At 37.2% G+C, this 23,309-nt stretch overlaps 1 protein-coding gene across 1 annotated transcript; it reads left to right on the top strand.

Moving 5' to 3' along the window:
• The first annotated feature begins 7,827 nt into the window (after window positions 1-7,827).
• Prosbeta1 (proteasome beta1 subunit) lies at window positions 7,828-22,697 on the top strand. The gene is made up of 5 exons (XM_069828086.1): window positions 7,828-7,982; window positions 8,146-8,345; window positions 12,765-12,894; window positions 20,077-20,221; window positions 22,506-22,697. The coding sequence occupies exons 1-5, from the start codon at window positions 7,896-7,898 to the stop codon at window positions 22,631-22,633; spliced, it is 690 nt and encodes a 229-aa protein (XP_069684187.1). The 5' UTR covers window positions 7,828-7,895; the 3' UTR covers window positions 22,634-22,697.
• Window positions 22,698-23,309: the final 612 nt, after the last annotated feature.

The following is a 23,309-nucleotide window of genomic DNA, read 5'->3' as shown; positions in this document are numbered from 1 at the left end:
AGACTGTGAGTAAAATAATGTAAATGAAATCAGTAAATTGTACATAACTGATTATGATTAATAGACTTGGTACATCAAGAAACCCATGTAACAAAGAAGTTAGTACATATTGCTTTATCTAAACAGTCTCAAAATCTAGAAGAAAACTGGGGAAAGGATTGATTGACGAAAAGGCAGGAGAAACTGAACAGTAAAACAGTGGGCAAGATTATAAAACGACAGAAAACAAATATCTAAACAAAAGAAACGAGTTAACAGAAATTATACAAAATTGTACATTTTTTCATGGGATTTAATTTGCTGGGAAGTCCACTACAAGAATTATGTGAGTGGACTTCCAAGGACGCAACTTGAAAATAATTACGTGAATTAGAGACTTCAATTTGGATTCAGATTGAAAACATTAAATGTTTAAGTATTATATAATGGAAGGTGTTGAATTACCATTTGGTGATATGAATATTTTCATAAATTTGACATGTTTCATTTGAAAAATTACTGGATACGGTAATTTATTTAGATGGAAGATAGTACGACTCCTAAACTGTAGTAAAAGTGGTTGGGATAACCACTTTTACTACAGTGTAGAAGTCGTACAATCTTCCATTACGTTACATCTGAATGTGCATTTAACAGTTACATTTTTTAGAAAGAAAATATTTCGCTTGACATGGATGTGGCTAGAGCCCCAGATCACATATACAGGGTGTTAGGGATATATGTGCCATTATTTTAACTGATGATTATTCATGTCATAAGGAAAAAAAATATATTCTCACATTTTTTTCTAATCACAATATTTAAATTCGGAGTATGTATGATAAGAACTTTCTTGTGTTAAATTTTAATGTACCTTGTTAACGTGTTTCGACCTATTTTCGGTCATCTTCGGACACTACGAACGCACCCACACAGGAAACAAGAAGTGCCAAGACCAACAACGACCAGTTCCGAAGATGACCGAAAATAGGTCGAAACACGTTAACAAGGTACATTAAAATTTAACACAAGAAAGTTCTTATCATACATATTCCGAAGTGATACAGTGTTAAAAGTTGTGTAATCAAGATGTATATTTAACTAATTATTAAACTTTACAATATTAGGTGTTTGGCAACATTGCTGGATGGGGAGGAGGGGGTTTACAAATACACAGTACAGCTCAAGCGGGTACAGACATACCGGTACAAAACAGATGCTCTGTTCTAATGCAGGGGCTGACCAGAACAACTGTTGTTTACATAAAACGAACAACAAATACAAACTTTCAATCTCATTAAAAGAACATTATGGTAAATTTCTATTTTATTTGACAATGTTGGTCCATTTTTTATTGTACGTCTAAAAAATAAACAATAATGGTTTACTTCACAAAATCTCACATTTTTTTTTTTCTAAAGTAGCATTTTAGTCCCTCCTGCTTCCATAAAGCTGTACCATTTTTTAAAGAAATTTCTGGTTGTGTGATTTTCGAAACGGGGTAAGAGATTCCTAGTTTCTAATAATCGTTGAGAAACCGCTACAAAAGTTTGCCGATTAGGTAACCTTCTTTGTGGAAAATGATGGTACATCTTCTTGCCTCACTTGAATTACGATGACTTTCTCCATAAATTAATAACATGATATTCCTAAATTGTGAATGACATTGTAAGTTTTTATCGAATACCTGTAGCCTTCTGAACTGTCATCCGCTCGGCAGTAGAGCTATGGACAGGGAGCTTGAACTCAGCTGACGGACGTCTGTGCAGAGTACTGCCTGCTGAACATGTTGCCACGTCTCTCACGCCAGAATATTAACAAATTTAAGCATGCATTATTATTTAATTTCACGAAAACGTAATAGAACACAAATATATATTTAAACTAATATTAACTCTTTGCTAGATATATCTACTGATGTAATTTGTTTTCGTAATTTTACTAATAAGCAGTATAACGCAAATAAAATAAAAGTTTTTTTTTTTTTCTGGGAAAACTATCAAGTTTTGACCCTATGTTGTGTGGACATTTTTTGATCCTGTAGACCGTCCCCGACGACTGTGAGAAGGATGGCACTTATACCCCTTACACTGTATATGTGAACACTAGAACTTACATTCATGCTACGCGCGCTAAGTGCTTGGAGTCGACTCCGGAGTCAAAGAAGTCGACCCTGCTGTTTATTTGCGGCCCATAGTTACTTACCTAGACGCACAGGTAGCGCTGCTGTGCTGTACAAAATTGAATCCAAATCTAGTCTTTCAGGTAAAGCTTCCTGTAAAGCAGATTTGAATAATTTCAAGGGAAAAATTGTTCCGGTGCCGGGTATCGATCCCGGGACCTCTGGTTGAACGTACCAGCGCTCTGCCAACTGAGCTACCCGGGAACTCCACCCGACACCGTCTCAACTTTCCCCTTATACTATAAAAATTGGAGATTTATCCTTCGAAGAGGTGGAAAAATTCAAATATCTTGGAGCAACAGTAACAAATATAAATGACACTCGGGAGGAAATTAAACGCAGAATAAATATGGGAAATGCCTGTTATTATTCCGTTGAGAAGCTTTTGTCATCTAGTCTTCTGTCAAAAAATCTGAAACTTAGAATTTATAAAACAGTTATATTACCGGTTGTTCTGTATGGTTGTGAAACTTGGACTCTCACTTTGAGAGAGGAACAGAGATTAAGGGTATTTGAGAATAAGGTTCTTAGGAAAATATTTGGGGCCAAGAGGGATGAAGTTACAGGAGAATGAAGAAAGTTACACAACGCAGAGCTGCAAGCATTGTATACTTCACCTGACATAATTAGGAACATAAAATCCAGACGTTTGAGATGGGCAGGACATGTAGCACGTATGGGCGGTTCCAGAAATGCGTATAGAGTGTTAGTTGGGAGGCCGGAAGGAAAAAGACCTTTGGGGAGGCCGAGACGTAGGTGGGAAGATAATATTAAAATGGATTTGAGGGAGGTGGGATATGATGGTAGAGACTGGTTTAATCTTGCTCAGTATAGGGACCAATGGCGGGCTTATGTGAGGGCGGCAATGAACCTCCGGGTTCCTTAAAAGCCAGTAAGTAAGTATGTAAAGCTTATAACTGCATAAATCGCATCAGGAAAGGCTCCAGTATCACTTTTCATTACTGAATACCGATATTTAAATGTTCTAATAGTTTAACGTCCAGTTAATCCGGACACTAAATAGCACTTACATAATATATGTTATCGAAGTATTCTAACAGCGTATGAAAGAAAAATTAACACAAACTATTTCGGTGATTATATTGTTTTTTAATATGATAGAGGCATTATAATAATAATAATAATAATAATAATAATAAAATGCGTGTTATTTTCAGCTTGATCCTAAGAAAAAAAGCAGAACTACTGTGGCGATCAACTTGAACTTTAAAAATATATTTGGTAGCATTTCTTTATGATTAGAAGTAACGGAGTCGCAGAACCAGACAATGTAACTGTTACTGCGAACTGTTCACACGTCTCTGATATTATTATTTTGGAACACAATTATACTCTCAGTCCCAAGAAAAGGTTGAGATTAATGGAAGAGAGGGGCGTACGCCAGGGTTTGGGGTTACCGGGTTTGAATCCCACCCTTGAACTAAAAAAAGAAATACATTTAAATTTGAGTATTTTTTAATCCATAATCGTTTCCACTTCTCTAATTTTTTACTGTCAGAGTAACAAAATCTACATCGACATAAGACATAGTCTTCCTACCCCTCCTTCAATATATTCATAACGCCAGTTCCATTCTTCATCCTTGATGAGTTCCATTATTGTGTTTAATAATTAAATTTATTTCAATATATTTGATTGCATGGATTTTCATGTCACATAAAGTAAAGTGTCTTACCTATCATATACTTAATATTGGGATCTATAACTGCTGACTAAATATATACATGATTATTGTGTAAGTATAATAATGACACAAACATTTTTTATTGTACAAAATTAAACTGAAGATAAAATTTGTTAAAAACTGCATGGCTGTGAAAAAAATACTTTTGAAAGATAAAATTAAGAATATTCATGAATATGTCCTATTAGAGCATAGTATAATATTAATAAGTAGGTTATACCTAACATAATAATAATAATAATAATAATATGCAATATAATACCGATAATGTACAGTAAATATAACCACCCACCTCGACAAAATTCTGCGTACGCCACTGATGGAATATGAGTTATAGAAAAAGAATGAACAGATTAGGAGTTTGGAAAAATAAACAATGGTTTGTAAAAGTATATATGACAGATAATATGCATGTATGATTTGAGGCTTTCTCAGCGTTGGTTCGCTAATATGTTTTCGCGGGATATCAGCCGAGTTAAGATTTTGGAATGCTCCAAGCTTTCGACTGCTATCTCTTCAGGGAAGTGATGTCCGAACGAAAAAATCGAAAAATCGAAGGAGAATTGGGAGGAAAATTTAAAAGGTACGCAAAACGCGTCCTTGCGGGGGCTGTACAAAACTAAATATGTGAGCTCCAAGCCTGTTGGCCACTAGTCTCACTCCGGGTTACGCTGCTCCCCTGAAGGAGCTCTAGAAAATTTTGAAGGGGAAGCCGAAATTGGACGTAACCTCTTAGGTACCACATACGCGAGGGGGGCTGAGATTGATCAATTGATCACGGAACGGGGCGAGGAGGAGTTGGCTGGTGTTTGCCGTTAGGATGGCAAGACGCCGTCATCTGTTGTTCGATGACAAAGCAGGTGAAGGCCGTCGGAAGAAGCGCCGTGAAGTCTAAGCTGCAATTTGAGAGGTCCCTGTCCTTTCAATTTGCGACTTATTGAGTGACCTCGTATGTTTAATAGACTATTAATATTATCTGAACTAGGGCATACATAATTTATAATAAAGGTGGAATATATATGGGGAAGGGCATATAGGTCCGTGGCCCATTTCTTATAGGGCTCATCCCGACATTTGTCTTACGCCTTAGGAAAACCACGGAATACCTTAGGCAGGATGAGTTGTCTCATATAAGAGACTAGCCAATTTGGCTATTATGTAGGAGGTCATGAGCCTTGTTGATTTGTCTCAATTTCGAGACCAGCCATTTCGCTATATGATGGCTCAATTGCGAAGAGGGGGGAGAGATGTAATTGTTAATTAGGGAGATTCATGCGGATATGAGTGCAGGTCCGTGGCCCATTTCTTTTAGGGCTCATCCCGACATTTGTCTTAGCGCCTTAGGAAAACCACGGAAAAACCTTAGGCAGGATGAGTTGTCTCAATATCAGAGACTAGCCAGTTGGCTCTTAGGTTGAATGACTCTATGAATCGATGGATATATACTAGCCAATTGGCTCTATTAGATTTCCATCGATCAACAAAAGTAGATAATGTTATGGAGGGATTTTGTTTAGCCCAGTTAAGACAAGGTCATTTTACAGCGGTTGCACTATCCAAGGAGTCTCATGGAGTTGAGTCGTGGCTACCAAAACCTAGGAGTAACGCCAGCCTCCCTGTCCTCCTGTCTCAATAGTATAGCTAATGGACCTGTCTGGTGTCTACGCCGTAACCTAGGATCATACTGGCCGAGGCCAGATATGAGCGGGTTGGGGTTAGCACGAGCTTCCGCATACAGGTTCCTAGCCAGTCGAGCAATGAACTCGTCTATGGTTGGCAACTCTAGTTCATCATGGAACTTTCTTCTCGAGGCGACTCGGGGGAGATGGGTAATGAGTCGAATCACCTGGTTTTGGACAACTTGGAGTTTACGGAGATGGGACACTGCCGCAAACCCCCATGCGGGTGCGGCATAGGTAATGACAGAGCGAATGAGGGCCTTATACATGGTAAGTCCTACCCTCAGGTTGTCAGGAGTTAAGGCCGCCAGAATGGGATAGTGTCTAACTATCAGCCCGTTGGCCTTACGAAGAAGGGATTGGATGTGATCTCGGAAGTTGAGATGAGAGTCCATAATGATCCCTAAATATTTAATTTGGTTCATCCACGGCATTTCTCGTCCGAAAAGTGTGGGTGGTGGTGGTATGTCTTCGAGCCTCGCTCTTAGTGAAAAGAGTATGGCCTGACATTTCTCTACATTGACCTTGATTCTCCAGTCGTGGAACCACGGCTGGAGGTGATCTAAGATCGACTGTAATCTACGGGACGCTAATCTATAGGTTTTGCCCATCGCCAAGAGGGCAGTGTCGTCTGCATAGATATACAGATGACTACTTCTGCCGTGGATATAGCGAAACGGGAGGTCATTAATGAATATATTGAAAAGTATGGGCCCGATAATGGAACCCTGTGGGACTCCTGCGTGAATTTCACGGGGGGTGGAGAAACTAGTGCCTACACGGGTTTTGAATGTCCGAACAGAAAGTCGAAAGGTTATATAGATGTTAGGCTGTCTCAGGTGAAACGGGATTGGTTGGCGGATCGGCCAATCCGGGGCCGGGAATTGTCATCGCTCGTAAGCTCCGCCCCTCCCGGGATTCCTGCTTGAAGTTTGGCGGGCATCCACGCGAATATCCAGTTCACCATGGAGGTGGAGTCAGAGGGCTCACTGCCGTTCCTGGATATCCACATACACAGGAAAGCAGATGGTACTCTCGGACATGGCGTGTATAGAAAGCCGACGCACACAGATCTGTACCTGAATGCACTCAGCCTCCACCACCCTTCGCAGAAGAAGTCCGTCCTGACTAGTCTACTACATCGCGCCATAGTCATTTCCGATATCAACAACTTGCCTGCAGAAATGGACCATCTTCGTAGAACACTACAACAAAACAACTACAGCCGGAGAGACATCAACAAAGCCCTCAAACAAGTTACCACGAGATGTAACACAATAGACTTAGACAGCAAGCAAGAACCGACAAAGAAAGCTTTCATTTCATTCTGCGGGAGCGTGTCACACAAAATAAGCAGAATCCTCCAGAAGGTTAATATCAAAACCATCCAGAAACCACAGAGCAAAATCCGGAGTCATCTACGTCAGGTTAAAGACAGTCAGGGCTTAAGGACTCCAGGGATTTACAAGATTCCATGTGAGTGTGGCGAAGTATACATAGGGCAGACTGGCCGCACAATAGAAGACAGAATCAAAGAACATAAGAGGAACCTGAGGCTGTATTACCCGGAAAAATCTGCAGTGGCGCAACACAGCATAGAAAAGGAGCATAAAATACTGTTTGACCACACCAAGGTCATTAACAAATCAAGCCACTACTGGGATCGTACAATCAAAGAGGCCATAGAGATCAAGCTGGAGAAAAACAACTTTAACAGAGACAGTGGACTCCAGCTCAGTCAGGCATGGACACCGGCCTTAGACCAACTCAGGCCCTCTTAAATCAAGGTCATGAAGATCACGGACCGAGGACGGCAACCGATTCCAACCGGCGGAACAGGGCTCGCCGCCCGCGAAACTTCACGCAGGAATCCCGGGAGGGGCGGAGCTTACGAGCGATGACAATTCCCGGCCCCGGATTGGCCGATCCGCCAACCAATCCCGTTTCACCTGAGACAGCCTAACATCTATATAACCTTTCGACTTTCTGTTCGGACATCACTTCCCTGAAGATGGCTGCAGAGATAGCAGTCGAAAGCTTGGAGCATTCCAAAATCTTAACTCGGCTGATATCCCGCGAAAACATATTAGCGAGATAATATGCAGTTATAATGTCTAACTTAAAAAGCTTGATTAAAGAATTGAAGGAAAAAAACTGATTAACAAAAATTTGCATTCACCGACACATGTATAAAATGAAACTGCAAAATGTACCACAGAGACATCTGGTGTAGGATTTCGTGACACTCGCTGGTCACACTGTGTTGTAATATCTTTGACAGACGTCAGAAGATACTAGTCCATCAGAGTTACAACATGAACAGTGCAACAACAGTGAGCACAACTTGAAAATGGCGTGTATTGATGTTGGACTGGGTGCCAAATTTCATGGAGGTTCAATGATTCCTGACTGGCTCTCGGCAGAACATAGTACTGGAGTAAGTTACTTAATAAAGTGCTTGAAATATATGTATATAATATAGTTACAGGAGTTCTGGAACATTTTTGTAAGATAGAAAGTGAAATGACAAGTGCTGATTCATGTTGCACTTCTTACATTTAAATTAACAAAGTTATAATTATGTATTAATTTTTGTATAGACAACAATCATAGCAGCGGAATACGATGGTGGTGTTATTATTGGAGCCGATTCACGAGCCACTACTGGAGCCTACATCTCTAACCGTGTCTCCGACAAGTTGACAAAAATCACTGATCATATTTATTGTTGTCGTTCCGGCTCTATGGCTGATACACAGGCTATTGCAGAAATCGTCGGTTACCACATGGATTTTCATTCGTAAGTGCCAATTTTACTATTCAAAACGAGCTTACTACAGTCTTTTCTATGGTAGGTTTGACAAAGTTTCATCTTTATTAAGGTTTACACAGAGCCTGTATTGTTTTCCTTTTCACTACAGGCAAATTCTTGCGGAGCACTACTTTTTCCGAACTTTTAGGAACGGAAAAACACTGTTCTATCCAGCAGGCTTTGTCTTTCTCTTGCAAAGTTTGTTATAGGCCTGTTAATAGGTGCTGTAATAATGCCAGCCGATGTCACAAGCTGAAGAAGTTCATATTCTACCCTCCCCCTAATTTTTTGGGGATAAGCTCATTAATGAATAATTTTAATCGAGTCCTAATTTAACTTAATAGATTAGCCATTGAGGGTGTGGTCTAATTAGAATAGAGAAATGTATGTTTCAATATATTTTTTACTTCATTTTCTTTCATAGGCTACCTGCGAATATGGGATGAATCACCTTATATTTGCTTTTTATTCAAGTTATTCTTTTCCATTTGACGTTTAAATTTGCAGCCTATTCCATCTTCAGTCCAGCCATGTTTTCCGAGAATGTCGTCTCTCATCTTAATGAAGATTCAAAATATTGTACTTATTTCCCACTACAGGTGTGCTGGCGAGTCTGATTTGAAATTTGGGATTTTCTCCAGTATAGGATTATAGTTGTAACTCACGTTACACACCAAAAAAATATATATATTCCAAGCAAAGATAATAATATTGCTTCAAATCTCTCAGAAAGTAAAAAAGCCTTGCATGTTTCCAGTTTTATAAATATTACTATTTAATATATTTAGAACTTGCAGTAATTCATTGAACCATGTATAACAAAAATAAAAGAAAATAATTTTATATTAAGTGCTGGTAGAGGGGAAGAGAAGGCCTGATGGCCTTATCTCTACTAGGTTAAATAAATAAATAACAGTAACTCATGTTACATTTTGTCTCTTAAGTGTAAGTTAGTGATCATTGTTCCGTTACACAGATGAATCATAGATCTTAGTGAAAAATATAGAAAATAAACTTTTTTAATAACTGTCTTTTATAATATTGCTATCTAGGCCTAACGCGATTTTCTTACTTAGTCACATGGTGTATAATTTTAATTTTCACTGCACACACAATGACAAATGAACATTTTATTTCAAAAGAACATTAAATTCAAAGGTGTTACATATGATATAAACCGAACTGCACTTCTTTGATATCAAGTTTCCTGTCAAAGTTGTAAAACGTTCTGTCCTCTTTCATTTTAACAACTGAAGTAGATAGCTTGCATAAAATCTGGTTCAGTTTCATGTATGATGTGACATCTTCATTGATTTTAAAAAACAATCCATAACTGCCAGCACTCTTGAGACACATTATTTTGTCATCTTCATCTATAGAGCTTCGCAACATATCTGAAACTTCGGTTGTACACTATCATCAGATTTGACTAATACAAAGGTTTCTACTGCAATATCCGTAGACATTAATTCACCCCCTTCCTTGAAAGAAACTTTATCTGCCGAGTCATCAGTATCTGCATCAAAGAATTCTTAAAAACAGACTTTGAAGTCAAAGGGCTGATAACTGTGTGATAATCATATCTGGCCTCCTTACTTAAAAAGAAGATAGCAACTTTACTTCCTTATATGGTAGACTTAATGCAGTTAATTGTGTTAGGCCTATCCCTTTTAGTGTTGTGGCACTTTTCAAATATCGTATTTAAATTTGAGTCTGCCATGAAGCGTTGTAGCAATCAAACAAAGGCAGATGTTAGTCTAAACCTAAAAAGTTTGCGGGTGACACACATTGGAAGTAATCTTATTTCTTGCTTTCTAGTTTCAAGAATTTTAACAACTCATTAAGTGCGTTATTTAGGGAAAATGTCATCTAAATATCGTAACTAATGTTATATTTGCTCTACCCACGCTACCGTCACTCACGTTACATACTTTCAGGTTTCAAAATAGGATCTTGCATAACTCCAACAGTGCATTTTTATTTTTTAGCTATGATTGAAGATAAGGATGAATATTAAGATGACTAAACAATTTAATAATGAAAAAAATAAATGTTATTTTCATAACTGTCCACACCTGTGGAGTAACGGTTAGCGCGTCTGGCCGCGAAACCAGGTGGTCCAGGTTCGAATCCCGGTCGGGACAAGTTACCTGGTTGAGGTTTTTATCCGGGGCTTTCCCTCAACCCAGTTTGAGCAAATGCTGGGTAACTATTGGTGCTGGACTCCGGACACATTTCACCGGCATTATCACCTTCATCTCGTTCAGACGCTAAATAACCTAAAATGTTCATACAGCATCGTAAAATAACCTATTTAAATAAATAACAAATTTTCGTGACTCACATTACACGGCACATGGTTGTATTTAACTCTCATTATAAGCAAAATGGACACGTAGGCCTAGGCCAATATTCAAATCTCTGAACATGTCATAACTTACATTAGGCCACTATTTTTCTCTTTATAATAATACAGTGTGTTCGTAGCTCGGCTGGACCATAACCTAAATAATATAAACAAGTGTTAGAAAAGTTTTAATTAGGGATGATGAAATAAACAAGAACATTTTTAATTAAGGATGGTGAAATAAAAAATAAACATGAATAATTTTAAAAGGAATAATTATTGAAAGTACAATTTTCAAATTTGAATGTTTTAGTGATCCGGCCGAGCTACAAACGCACTGTATGTAGCCTATATAATATAAATCTCCGAACCAGACAATTTTGTACACTTGCTTGTAAACAGGTGTAGCAAACCCGGTTAAACGAGCATTGAGTGAGTTCTTTTCCTATTGTGGATATATGCATCTTCATTCGTCTTACATGTCCTACCAACATATCTTACGAGACATTATGAACGTTTCACGCTATAGATTGACAAATCGAACTGAAAGCACGGGGGGAAGGGAGAGAGCACTATGCACTATGTACTTGCAGGTCCACTCACAGTTTGTCAAACCTGCTAACAAAAGCATTAAAAGGTTGACTAGTTGCCTGCAATGCTAGCATAAGGGAACCTTCCTAGCCGACAGTCGAGGCAAAAATGAAGAATCCGTTATTGTGGTAATACTGGAGAGTGGTTCTTCTATTGGTCGCGATGCCCACACACACCCTCTCAGATATTTACGTGGTGATTGGTGACTGAATGACGAGGAGCGAGGGAGAGAGAAGAAAGAAAGAGAGAGATTCCAGAAGTTGGCGTGTTTTACGGGGTTTCACTTGAAGTTGTCAAACTATAGTTTGCAGTGTTCCAGCGGGATAGAAATTAGGCCATTTTCATACCTCAGGGAAGTGTGTAGAGGTAAGAAAATGGAGTTTTATGACAGGTTAGGTTAGTTCTGATGATGGCCGAAAGCAGGCCGAAATACTTACTTACAAATGGCTTTTAAGGAACCCGGAGGTTCATTGCCGCCCTCACATAAGCACGCCATCGGTCCCTATCCTGTGCAAGATTAATCCAATCTCTATCATCATATCCCACCTCCCTCAAATCCATTTTAATATTATCCTCCCATCTATGTCTCGGCCTCCCCAAAGGTCTTTTTCCCTCCGGTCTCCCAACTAACACTCTATATGCATTTCTGGATTCGCCCATACGTGCTACATGACCTGCCCATCTCAATTTAATGTTCCTAATTATGCCAAGTGAAGAATACAATGCGTGCAGTTCTGCGTTGTGTAACTTTCTCCATTCTCCTGTAACTTCATCCCACTTAGCCCCAAATATTTTCCTAAGCACCTTATTCTCAAACACCCTTTACCTATGTTCCTCTCTCAGAGTGAGAGTTCAAGTTTCACAACCATACAGAACAACCGGTAATATAACTGTTTTATAAATTCTAACTTTCAGATTTTTTGACAGCAGACTAGATGATAAAAGCTTCTCAACCGAATAATAACACGCATTTCCCATATTTTTTCTGCATTTAATTTCCTCCCGAGTGTCATTTATATTTGTTACTGTTGCTACAAGATATTTGAATTTTTCCACCCCTTCAAAGGATAAATCTTCAATTTTTATATAAATATGTTAACAAAAATTTAATACGTGAAAATCATATAATATGTTTTCCAAAGTGATATAGTGTTAAAAGTTGTGTAATCAAGATGCGTAATTAATATATGTATGTGTTGATATAAGTTATAAAAGTGAGTAAAAAGGAAGCATAAGTGAAGAAGAAGGTAGATAAAAGAGAAGAGTTTTCTATTCCCCATCCCCTTACTTCCATAAACCTGTACAACTCTTGAGTTAATGTATAACAGGCATATGTGAAAATCTGGTGGCTCCGGTATTTTACACTTGTTCCGAAAGAACTATAAAGAAAGAAACATAACTGCTGAAATTCTTGTATGACACTGTGTTCATTTATTAGTTTGTTTGAATCTGTTTACTGTGTTACAAAGGATTGAGCTTGGGGTGCCCCCTCTGGTTGAATCTGCAGCAAATGTCTTTCGTGAGTTATGCTATAACTACAGAGATTCACTCACTGCTGGAATGATTGTTGCTGGCTGGGACAAGAGGAAGGGTGGTCAGGTGAGTATGAACAGACCTTGGAACAGAATAATTCATCTCGTGTTGCAGTGCATTCATGACTGTTCGTTGACCTGAACTGCTGTGAATGTGATGGCTAGATTAAATTAAATGTGAAATAGGAAATGATTTCATATTACGCCCCTGAAACAGCCTTGCGGGCGTAGGGTCCTCTTCAAAGATGCGCATTGTATGCAGACATTTTCTCAGGGTGCATTGTCCAGTAATGAGTCCTGTGATTAAGATGAGTTTTGGTCTGTTAAGATGCAGAATTTCTACAGTAATTGATCTGAGATGATTTATCCATCATAAGCTCACTATCTTATTTTGCCCTGCACATTTGTCGTAGAGGATGTATGAGGTGCGGACATCTTTACTTATTTTTGGAATGAGAGTCTCAGTTGATTTTTTTTCAAGTTATGATCTCATTATACATATAGAAATCTCTTCTGTTTGTAGAGCATGCATGAAGTCCTAAGTTGTAAAGCTAAATCTGTCTTGAATAAAATATCTGATTTCTTGTGAGGAGAGGGACAGGCATATTTTGTTGATAATCGAAATATGGAGTTTCAGTCGTTGGGCCATTTTTCACAAGGGCTAATTTTTGTTTTTAAGTTTTTGTAAAAGACATTAATCTTTCTCAGATGCTCTTCTTTTTGAGTTTCTACAAGTTTACATTCATTTTCTACTATACATAAGTCTTAACTGTACCCTAAAAGAGTCACAGAAAGAGCAGGTAACTATAAGTGGCCATCTAGAAGACATGTTACATTTTGTATTAAATATTTTATTAATTAATGATCATATGACAATAATATTACAATATTTAAACATTGTTTTTTGAAAAAAGAGCAGAGCAGTTGTGTTGTCCAACATTGTTTTCTAGATGTTGTGCTACGAACACAGTATCAAAATTCTTGCAGTTACATCAAAATATGTTGTTATTTTCTAATGCCAGGCATTTGACAGTAAAGTCATTTGACCTCTTGCACTCCAATATTTTTCAAAGATATTATCATGGCCAGCCACTGAAGCACAGATTTTGAGGTGTTCCGAATCCATTTCTTGGTTTGAATTGCACAATGGGCAGTTAGGGGACTGATATATTCCAATTCTATGCAGGTGTTTGGCCAAACAATCATGGCCTGTTGCCAATCTAAATGCAGCTGCAGAAGATTTTCGTGGTAAATCGGGAATTAACTGTGGATTATGATGCAGAGAGCTCCATTTTTTCCCTTGAGATTGTGTTATCAAATTTTGTTTGTTGAAGTCTAAGTATGTAGATTTAATAAATCTTTTCACAGAGTAATACGTAGATTTAATAACAGGTCTGTAAGTAGCAGTACTGCCCTTCTTTGCTAAAGCATCCACATTCTTGTTTCCCAGGATTCCACAATGGGATGGTATCCATTGGAATACAATTCTTTTATTGAGTGATATTAATTGAGAGAGCATTTTAGTTATTTCTACAGTTTGAGATGAAGGTGTGTGTGTTTAGAGACTATTGATAGAATACCTGCTTTAGAGTCTGACAATATAACTGCATTCTTAAATTTATTGATGTGGCATAGAAGATTCCTGAGACTTTCACTTATTGCAATGATTTCTCCATCAAAACTTGTGTCCACACCTATGGAGTAACGGTCAGCGCGTCTGGCTGCGAAACCAGGTGGCCCGGGTTCGATTCCCGGTTGGGGCAAGTTACCTGGTTGAGGTTTTTTCCAGGATTTTCCCGCAACCCAATACGAGCAAATGCTGGGTAACTTTCGGTGCTGGACCCCGGACTCATTTCACCGGCATTATCACCTTCATATCATTCAGATGCTAAATAACCTAGATGTTGATACAGCGTCGTAAAATAACCCAATAAATTAAATTAAAATCAAAACTTGTTGTTCCATACCCAAGAGATCTATAAAGTGAGAAGAGACAGCACATAACACCTGCACCAGCACCTTGTTCTCTGGAGATCAAGGATCCGTCAGTGTTTGGTTTGGTTTATTATATATAATAGATCACAGACACATTACATACAACAATTTTACACAAAGATATATTATTATTTAAATACAATTTCTACGTTTTACCTATTAACATATTTGTTTTGTCTTGCACTAGCTTTCAGTTATTGTGCAAGACTCAACTCATTCTAGAATATTGGTACCATCAGTATTGGTTTACCTTCCTAAGATGTACTTCCCTCTTCACTCTGCAATGTGCAGCTAGCATATCTAAATCATCTCTAATTCTAGTTTCTTCCATACCTCTTTCCTTACAAAAGTATTTATACAGTTCATACAAGCTCTCTCTCGTAGGTAAGCCTTCATTCCTTAATTTTATTTCATAATATTCTTTTGACGTACCTTCAAAACTATTAAATTTAGAAATAAAAAAGATGGCCAAATAATTTCTAACTAAGTCAAATATGTTGTTATCTGTGAGTCTAGACAAAGCGTACCTTCTAAACTTGAATTTATTAGTCAGCTCAGTAACTGTACTTTCCCTTAATGCTTCCTTCCTTCTATTTTTTAATTTTGCAATCTTCTCCGGTATTTTATTCTCCGTGTATTTGTTTATTATTAAGGGATGTTGACTTTCCTCGTATTTCTCCATACATCTACACTTGTTACTTTCTTCCATGCATAATTTTACATCTATAACAAGAAAAAGAAAGAACCATATATACACATACACATACACTACAATTGCTTCACTATTTATTTATATATTTCTTAATTACTTTCGTTCACATCTATTTCCTTTATTCTATCCATTCTAATTTTTTTAACCAAAAAAAAAAAAAGATATAAACCTAATTGCTTTTGCAATTTTATGTTATTAATGTTCATGAGCTTTTTTATAGCTATTTCTTTATTTATTTGAAGGAATTTTTCTTTTATAAATTTCTTACGTATATCTTCAGTATTTTGACACTCAAGAACAATGTGAATGTCATCCTCTCTCCTTCCACACAATGGGCATGTGCCTTGAGGTATATTGCCTCTATTATTTCTTAATTTCCAAATCCCCAGTCTAAACCAAGCTAGTCGAAATCTTTCCTTCATATTCACATTTTCTATATATGTACTCCTTCCCCATATTTTTTTATATTCATTAAAAAATATTAGGGATCGCATTTCATTGTTACTACTGAAATCATTTTGCCTAGTTATATTTTTACATCTTGATTTAATTAGATTTAGGCTTGCTGACATATTTCTTGTAGCTAAACTATTCCATAACCACCCTAGCCCAATTTTAAAGATGTAATTTTTAATATTCATTATTGCTTTATTTGTCGTATTATCAATTTGATTTAGTAAATATTGTTTCATCAACTTATTTTGCTCACTTTGGAGTCTTTTAATTAAGTATTTTGTGCTTCTGACTAATATTGTGCTCATGATACTATCCATTCCCATTTCTATTCTAGCAGCATTATTTGAAGAATTTGAACTAATATTTAATACTTTTTTACAATAAGTTGCTCTTATTCTATTTAATTTCATTATAGCTTTATCTTCTAATCCCCATATCTCACATCCATATAATAATCTAGCTTCAATCGTAGTGAAATAAATTCTATTAAGCATATTAACCTTGATGTTGGGCAATTTATACTTAGTACAGTCTATAATCTTTACAGTTTCCCTACCAACATTATATATATTATTTATGTGATAAGACCATTCTCCTTTGTAGTTTATATTTATTCCGAGGTATCTTAAGTTCGTCGTCGTTTTTAAGTTAAATTCATTGATAAGTATATTTTCAGACATTGATCCTTTACACCCCTGTTTACATATTAACAGTTTTGTTTTATCTTTGTTTAACTTCAGGTCCCAGTTTAAGCAATAATTTTCCATAGTGTTTAATAATTTCCTCATACCTGTTACCGTTGTTGACAATAGAAGTGTATCGTCAACAAATTGCAATGCAGGTGCTTGCACATTCCCAAGAGTAGGCCAGTGCCCACAGTTATTCTCTATGTCGTCAGCTAAATCATTTACGTAACATATATACAGTAAACCGCTGAGTGCTGATCCTTGATTTATTCCATGGATCCGTCAGTGTATAAATGAAGCCAGTTTTGTGGAGGGTACCTAATATTAATTGTCTCTAAACACAATTGTTTTAGTATTTCAGTGTTTACTTCTGATTTCAGTATTTCTTCTGTTAAATTTAGATTATATTCTATATTGAATAGAGTTAAAGGGTTTGGTTTAATTTGTAAGTTTTCTTTTAAATTCGGGATATTAATTTTCTGTTTTAATTCTTGAACAATGGATATGAAAATATAAATAAAATATAAAATCGTTTGTTCTACATAAAATCTATTAACGTAATGGTTTGGCCTTATTCAGAGAGAGAGAAAAAAAAAGAAAGAAAAGGCATAGTTGTTTGGAGTAGACAGATATAGCGACCTCAACAGAGTAAGCAATCTCTCTGGTCCATGTCTATTTACCCTGTTGATGAAGCTTGTATGTAGTTCTGAAACATTGGAAATGGTGGAATACCCAAAAATCTGTTTCTAAACACATTCACCGTGAAGGCCTAAGAACCAATATAACCTTCAGTAAATTCAAAGAAAAGTAAAGTGTAGTGGGCTATATTGAAACTAAATTTAATATTCAGGATGTCGTCTCCATTGTTTGAAGAGCATTTCACATCAAATTCAGTACATTCAGAATAATTCCTTTCTGCATGCTACAAGGCAATTATCCCAAGAAATTACATCCAGTCTAACAACACTAAATATCACCGAATCAAGAAATATTTTAGACAAATGTGGCACTGTAGATACGCGAAAGGTACGACAAGCATTAAGAAAAAAAGCATTTGAGAATTGGAGCCAGAAAAAACATAAAGGCAAAGACATGCTCTTATACCAACAGTATACCCCAGCCAATAAATGGATCTGGGATCACAAGGGTCTTTTCTGAAGTGAGAGGAGGGAAACGATCAAGATGACTGCAAACATGTGAGCTGTGCGCAGTGTACCTGGTAGGTCCTCGGGCAGTAACCTCTATCGACATTGCAGCAGGGACGTTGAAACCCTTGCCCATGTCCTGGGGCCTGTCCATATGATGAACTTCTATGAAATACGCAGCATCATATAGTAAGATCTATAATAGCAACTGCCTTAAGGAACAAAGGTTATTCAGTATATGAGGAAGTACACGGCATAACCAGTGGGAGCAGTAATCGAAGAATCGACATAATTGCATTTAAACCTCCCTCTCTTGAAGGTTATATCATAGACCCTACTGTGAGATTCGAATCGCATGAACACCAGCCAGAAGAAGTACACGAGGAAAAAAGGAATATATATGAACCTTCAATCAATTTTTATAAGGACAAATACCATATAGAATCCATCGTCATTATGGGACTAATGATAGGAGCCCGTGGAACCATACCCCGGTTCCTAGTCAATTTCTGTAAATCTTTTGGCCTGCATAAAGATATTTTAAGAGATCTAACAATTGGAAAAAACATATAACAAACATCTCAGAAAAGGTTGAAAAGAAACTGCATATCCTGAAAAGGTTAGCTGGTGCTAAATGGGGCTGCTCAAGGAGAGTCCTTAATACAACATACAAAATGTATATTAAACCAAACCTCTTGTACTGTTCTGAAGCATTAATAACAGCAGCAAATGCTAACATCAATAATCTTGAACAACTACAAAATCAGGCTCTTCGTCTAATCACTGGAGCAGTTAAATCCACACCTGTTGATGCCATGCTTGCCTTAACATCGATCCCATCAATAACAACAAAAACAGAAGAACAAGCACTGCTCCAACATGAGAAAATGTTACGACTGCCAAACTCAATGGACAGAAAAGAACCTCCCTTCTTCAATCCCTAAAACTCATAATAGTTTCCTAGAAAAGGTAACACAGATTAAATCCAAATTGAACATTCCTAACACCAGAGAAAATTTACTCATAAGAGAAAATCCATTGGAATTATTGCAACCTACCTTCAGTTTGGAATTAACAGAGGAAATAAGTAAATCAGACACACCAAAAGAAATACAAAAACTTCTAGCACTGGAAACGATCAATACTAGATACCCTACAGAAGAATGGCTACACATATATACCGATGGATCCACCACAGAAAACCTTACTGGAGCTGGAGTTACATGTACATATTTTTCCTTTTATCATTCTGTTGGCAGAGACATAACAAATTATGATGGTGAAATAGAGGCTATACACATTGCTCTCCGACAATTATTAAATCTTCCCTTAAATAAATATAACAAGACAGTAATTCTTTCACATTCTAAAGCTGCAATTCAGGGAATATGTTCAAATGCTACAAAAAAGTCAACAAAAATAAGAGAATGCTACAAAATGCTAACACAACTCCAAAAAGTTAATAAGATTGTCCATCTCCAATGGATTCCAGCACACTGTGGATTCATGGGGAATGAAACCGCAGACACACTTGCAAAGAAAGGCACAACAATAAAACAAAAGTCTAAATTTAATTTCTCATATTCCTCAATAAAACGCTTGATCACTACAAAATTTTCTCATTCATACCTACAAGAAATAGCATCAAATGCTAAAGACAAAAAATGGATTACACTACTTTCCAACCCAGATATAATCCCCCAGAGACCAAGGAAAACAGCAGTTGCAGCCTTCAGACTATTGACAAATAATGACTGTCTAGCAAGTTATCTCTACAGAATAGGTATCTCAGCTTCACCCATATGTGTCCTGTGTAACGATCCAGCAGAAATGAATGAAGATCACTTGAAGTCCTGTGAAGCATTAAGATCAGAAGAAACTACAGTTCAAAAGTATTGGAAAGCACGACTGCTAATGGCTTCATTGCCAAATGCAAGGCACTAGACAACAACAACAATTGCAACACTCAAAGGATCAATAGCTATTTTCAGACATCGTACATGTGAACCATGACTTTAATTCACACCTTCTTGAAGTTTCTTTGTGTATTGTTATGTGTTTCAATCTATTTCAATTTGTTATTTTTGACTGTAACTACATAAATATGTTTCATAAGTCTCACGGCATTTACTCTATATTTATTGTATCATGGTACTTTTTGTCTATGGCAACCTGTAGTGGTTACAGGAAGAAATAAATAATAATAGACTTTTAGAATTTATGAAACAGAATATTTATAATTTTTATGTGCACAGGTATATGCTATTCCCATTGGTGGAATGTGTGTGAGGCAGGCATTAGCAATTGGAGGCTCTGGCAGTACATATGTGTATGGCTATGTGGATTCTCATTTCAAGAATAATATGAGTAAGGAAGAGTGCCTCGAGTTTGCTACCAACGGTAAGTTTTAATTAACGTCTGTTCTCTTAATACAGTAAAATCCCTCGTAACCGGCACCCAAATAACTGGCAATACCAAAATAACGGCACTTTTGACTAGGCCAAAAATAAAATTTAAATTTGCCACAGTCTGGGCCATCAGATTTGCCACATTATGAAGTTCGCACGAACTTTTATTTTCATTGAATATTCGAACCTAAATTAGTGCATTATTTGTTTTGTGTGATGTGTTTTAATAAAGAAAATCCATACAGTTTTTATGTTTATTTAATTATGTTCGGGCTGTCATTGTTACCACATTAGGAAGTTCGCACAAACTTTCGTTTTCAGTAAATATTCGAACCTAAAATTAGTGCATTATTTGTATTGTGTGATGTGTTTTAATCAAGAAAATCCACACAGCTTTTATGTTTATTTAATTATGTTTGGGCTGTCAGTGTTGCCACATTGGATTCACACTAACTGTAATTTTCAGTGAATATTCAAACCTAAAATTAATGTATTATTTGTGTTGTGTGATGTGTTTTAATAAGAAAAATCCACACAGTTTTTATGTTCATTCAGTTATGAGCAAATGATAGAGAAATAAGCTTCACATGGCTGAAGTTTCAACATTTGGCATCATGTATATAATGGTATTTATTCAATTATCCAGCAAAATCTCGTATCCAGAACTAGCCGGATAAGAGGGATTCTACTGTACTTAAATTTGGTCTATTTAAAAAATTGTGTCAGCCTTGTTGGAGATTGTTGCGGTGATCCTTTCTAAGTTCTCTGTTCATTTTGACTCTGAGAAAACCAAGACTTCAAAAACTTTGTTTTCTAGCACAAAAGCTTCTGCAGGCACATATGTCCCTTTTTTTCTTCTTCCTAACTGCTAGCGTTATGTTAATTTTTTCAAAGTAATTTATGTAGATCTTTTTAAACCATAAATATATATTTCAAGTAAAATGTATTTATCTGTGGATATAGATAATATGTTGTTGTTTTCTAATAGTCAGGCATTTGACAGTAAAGTCATTTGACCTCTTGCACTCCAATATTTTTCAAAGATATTGTCATGGTCAGCCACTGACGCACAGATTTTGAGATGTTCTGAATCCATTTCTTGATTTGAGTTGCACAATGGACAGTTAGGAGACTGAAATATGCCAATTCTACGCAGATGCTTGGCCAAACAGTCATGGCCTGTTGCCAATCTAAATGCAGCTACAGACGATTTGCGTGGTAAATCGGGAATTAACTGTGGATTATGATGCAGAGAGTTCCATTTTTTCCCTTGAGATTGTGTTATCAAATTTTGTTTGTTGAAGTCTAAGTATTAGATTTAATAAATCTTTTCACAGAGTAATACGTAGATTTAGTAACAGGTCTGTAAGTAGCATTGCTGCCCTTCTTTGCTAAAGCATCCGCATTCTCGTTTCCCAGGATTCCACAATGGGATGGTATCCATTGGAATACAATTCTTTTATGAATTGGAGTGAAAATGGCAAGTTGTAGCCGGTTTAAGTGAACACCAGATTTTAACGTTTTGGTGGCTACTTCATTCACACACAACCCCCAGAATGTCTGGAGGACCACACCTGCTGTTGGTCGACGGGTCCATTGGACCTAGCTGGGAGATCTTGTTGATCACCAACTTTCCCTCCTTAAGCCACTGGAGGACGATTTTAGTGCCATAGCAGGTCAGCACTAGGAACAGAAAAGTAGGAAGGGTAGGAAGGAAAGTGAAATGAACCCCTAGGCCTCGAATGCTCTAATGCCGTCGGAGTCGAAGAAAGTAAGAGTTCAGTCAGAGGACTGGATAGGAAAGGATAAAGAGGGAATTAGGTATTGAATAGAGGAAAATTATACCAAATTCGGCCAATAACTCATCAAGCTGACCAGTGCTAATTGATGAGTAGCCCCTCCCTTTAGTTCAGCTCGTAAAATTATGCTTACTAACAGCTGCACCACGGGAAGGTAGGGGTGGGACATTGGGTATTTGTCCAGGTTGGTTCCTTAAAGCCTTCAGTGGGAAGGATTAGTGGCTCTCCCCCCTGTATTCAACAAATACCGTTTTGCAGCCATATGTATTTGAATAAAAATAATATATTTTAGAACTGTACTTCTGCATGGCAAATTACCAAGTTGTTTGCAGAAAGCATTTTACCTGTAACAGTGATATTTTTTAAATGAGGAATAGGTCCATTTGTTGACATCAGGATTAAAGATACAGTGAACAGACTAAACAAGTTGAATTGTTAAATAGGTAGAATAAATTAATGCAAATTTCTGTATTTCAGCATTGGCTCTGGCAATGAGTCGCGATGGTTCAAGTGGTGGAGTAGTACGGTTGGGAGCCATCACTGAAGCTGGTGTAGAACGATTTACTATACTTGGAGACCAATTGCCAAAGTTCTATGAAGCTTGAAAACATAATGTGTTGTTTTAATGTACTAATGCTACAGATCAATAAATGTTGATTATCTTCATAAGTGAGTTTAACTTCCTTGTAACCCAATATCTAAAATCCCTTATTCCTAGAATCCTTTAAAAATTGTAACGCTGCTTTGTTATGCATTATAGTCCCATCGCTGTTATTTCTGGCAGCCAATCACGTTGCAGGTCGGCTACCATTTAAACATGTGCGTCTTGTGATTCGCTGATGATGATGTTATGCAATTCCTAAGGCTCAATAAATATTTAATATAATTGAATAATTTCGAGGGAAAAATTGTTCCGGTGCCGGGTATCGAACCCGGGACCTTTGGTTAAACGTACCAACGCTCTACCAAGTGAGCTACCTGGGAACTCTACCGGTAGAGCGTTGGTACGTTTAACCAAAGGTCCCGGGTTCGATACCCGGCCCCGGAACAATTTTTCCCTCGAAATTATTCAAATCAACTTTACAGGGAGTTATACCTGAAAAGCTTAATTTGCACTTAATATAATCGCCCGCCATTTTGGCTCTTTCGTTGGCGTTTGCAGAAGGCACACGACATTATTTGCCGCTCAGTTATTTGCTGAATTACAGTGCGTTTGATTTATTATCATGGGAGCTACGACATGATGATGTTTAACGGTGTGGCAAATAGATTTCTCATCTG

This window comes from Periplaneta americana, chromosome 6 (genome assembly GCF_040183065.1).
Source record: "Periplaneta americana isolate PAMFEO1 chromosome 6, P.americana_PAMFEO1_priV1, whole genome shotgun sequence".
NCBI classification, from domain to species: domain Eukaryota; kingdom Metazoa; phylum Arthropoda; class Insecta; order Blattodea; family Blattidae; genus Periplaneta; species Periplaneta americana.
This window is presented reverse-complemented; position numbering and strand designations above follow the sequence as displayed.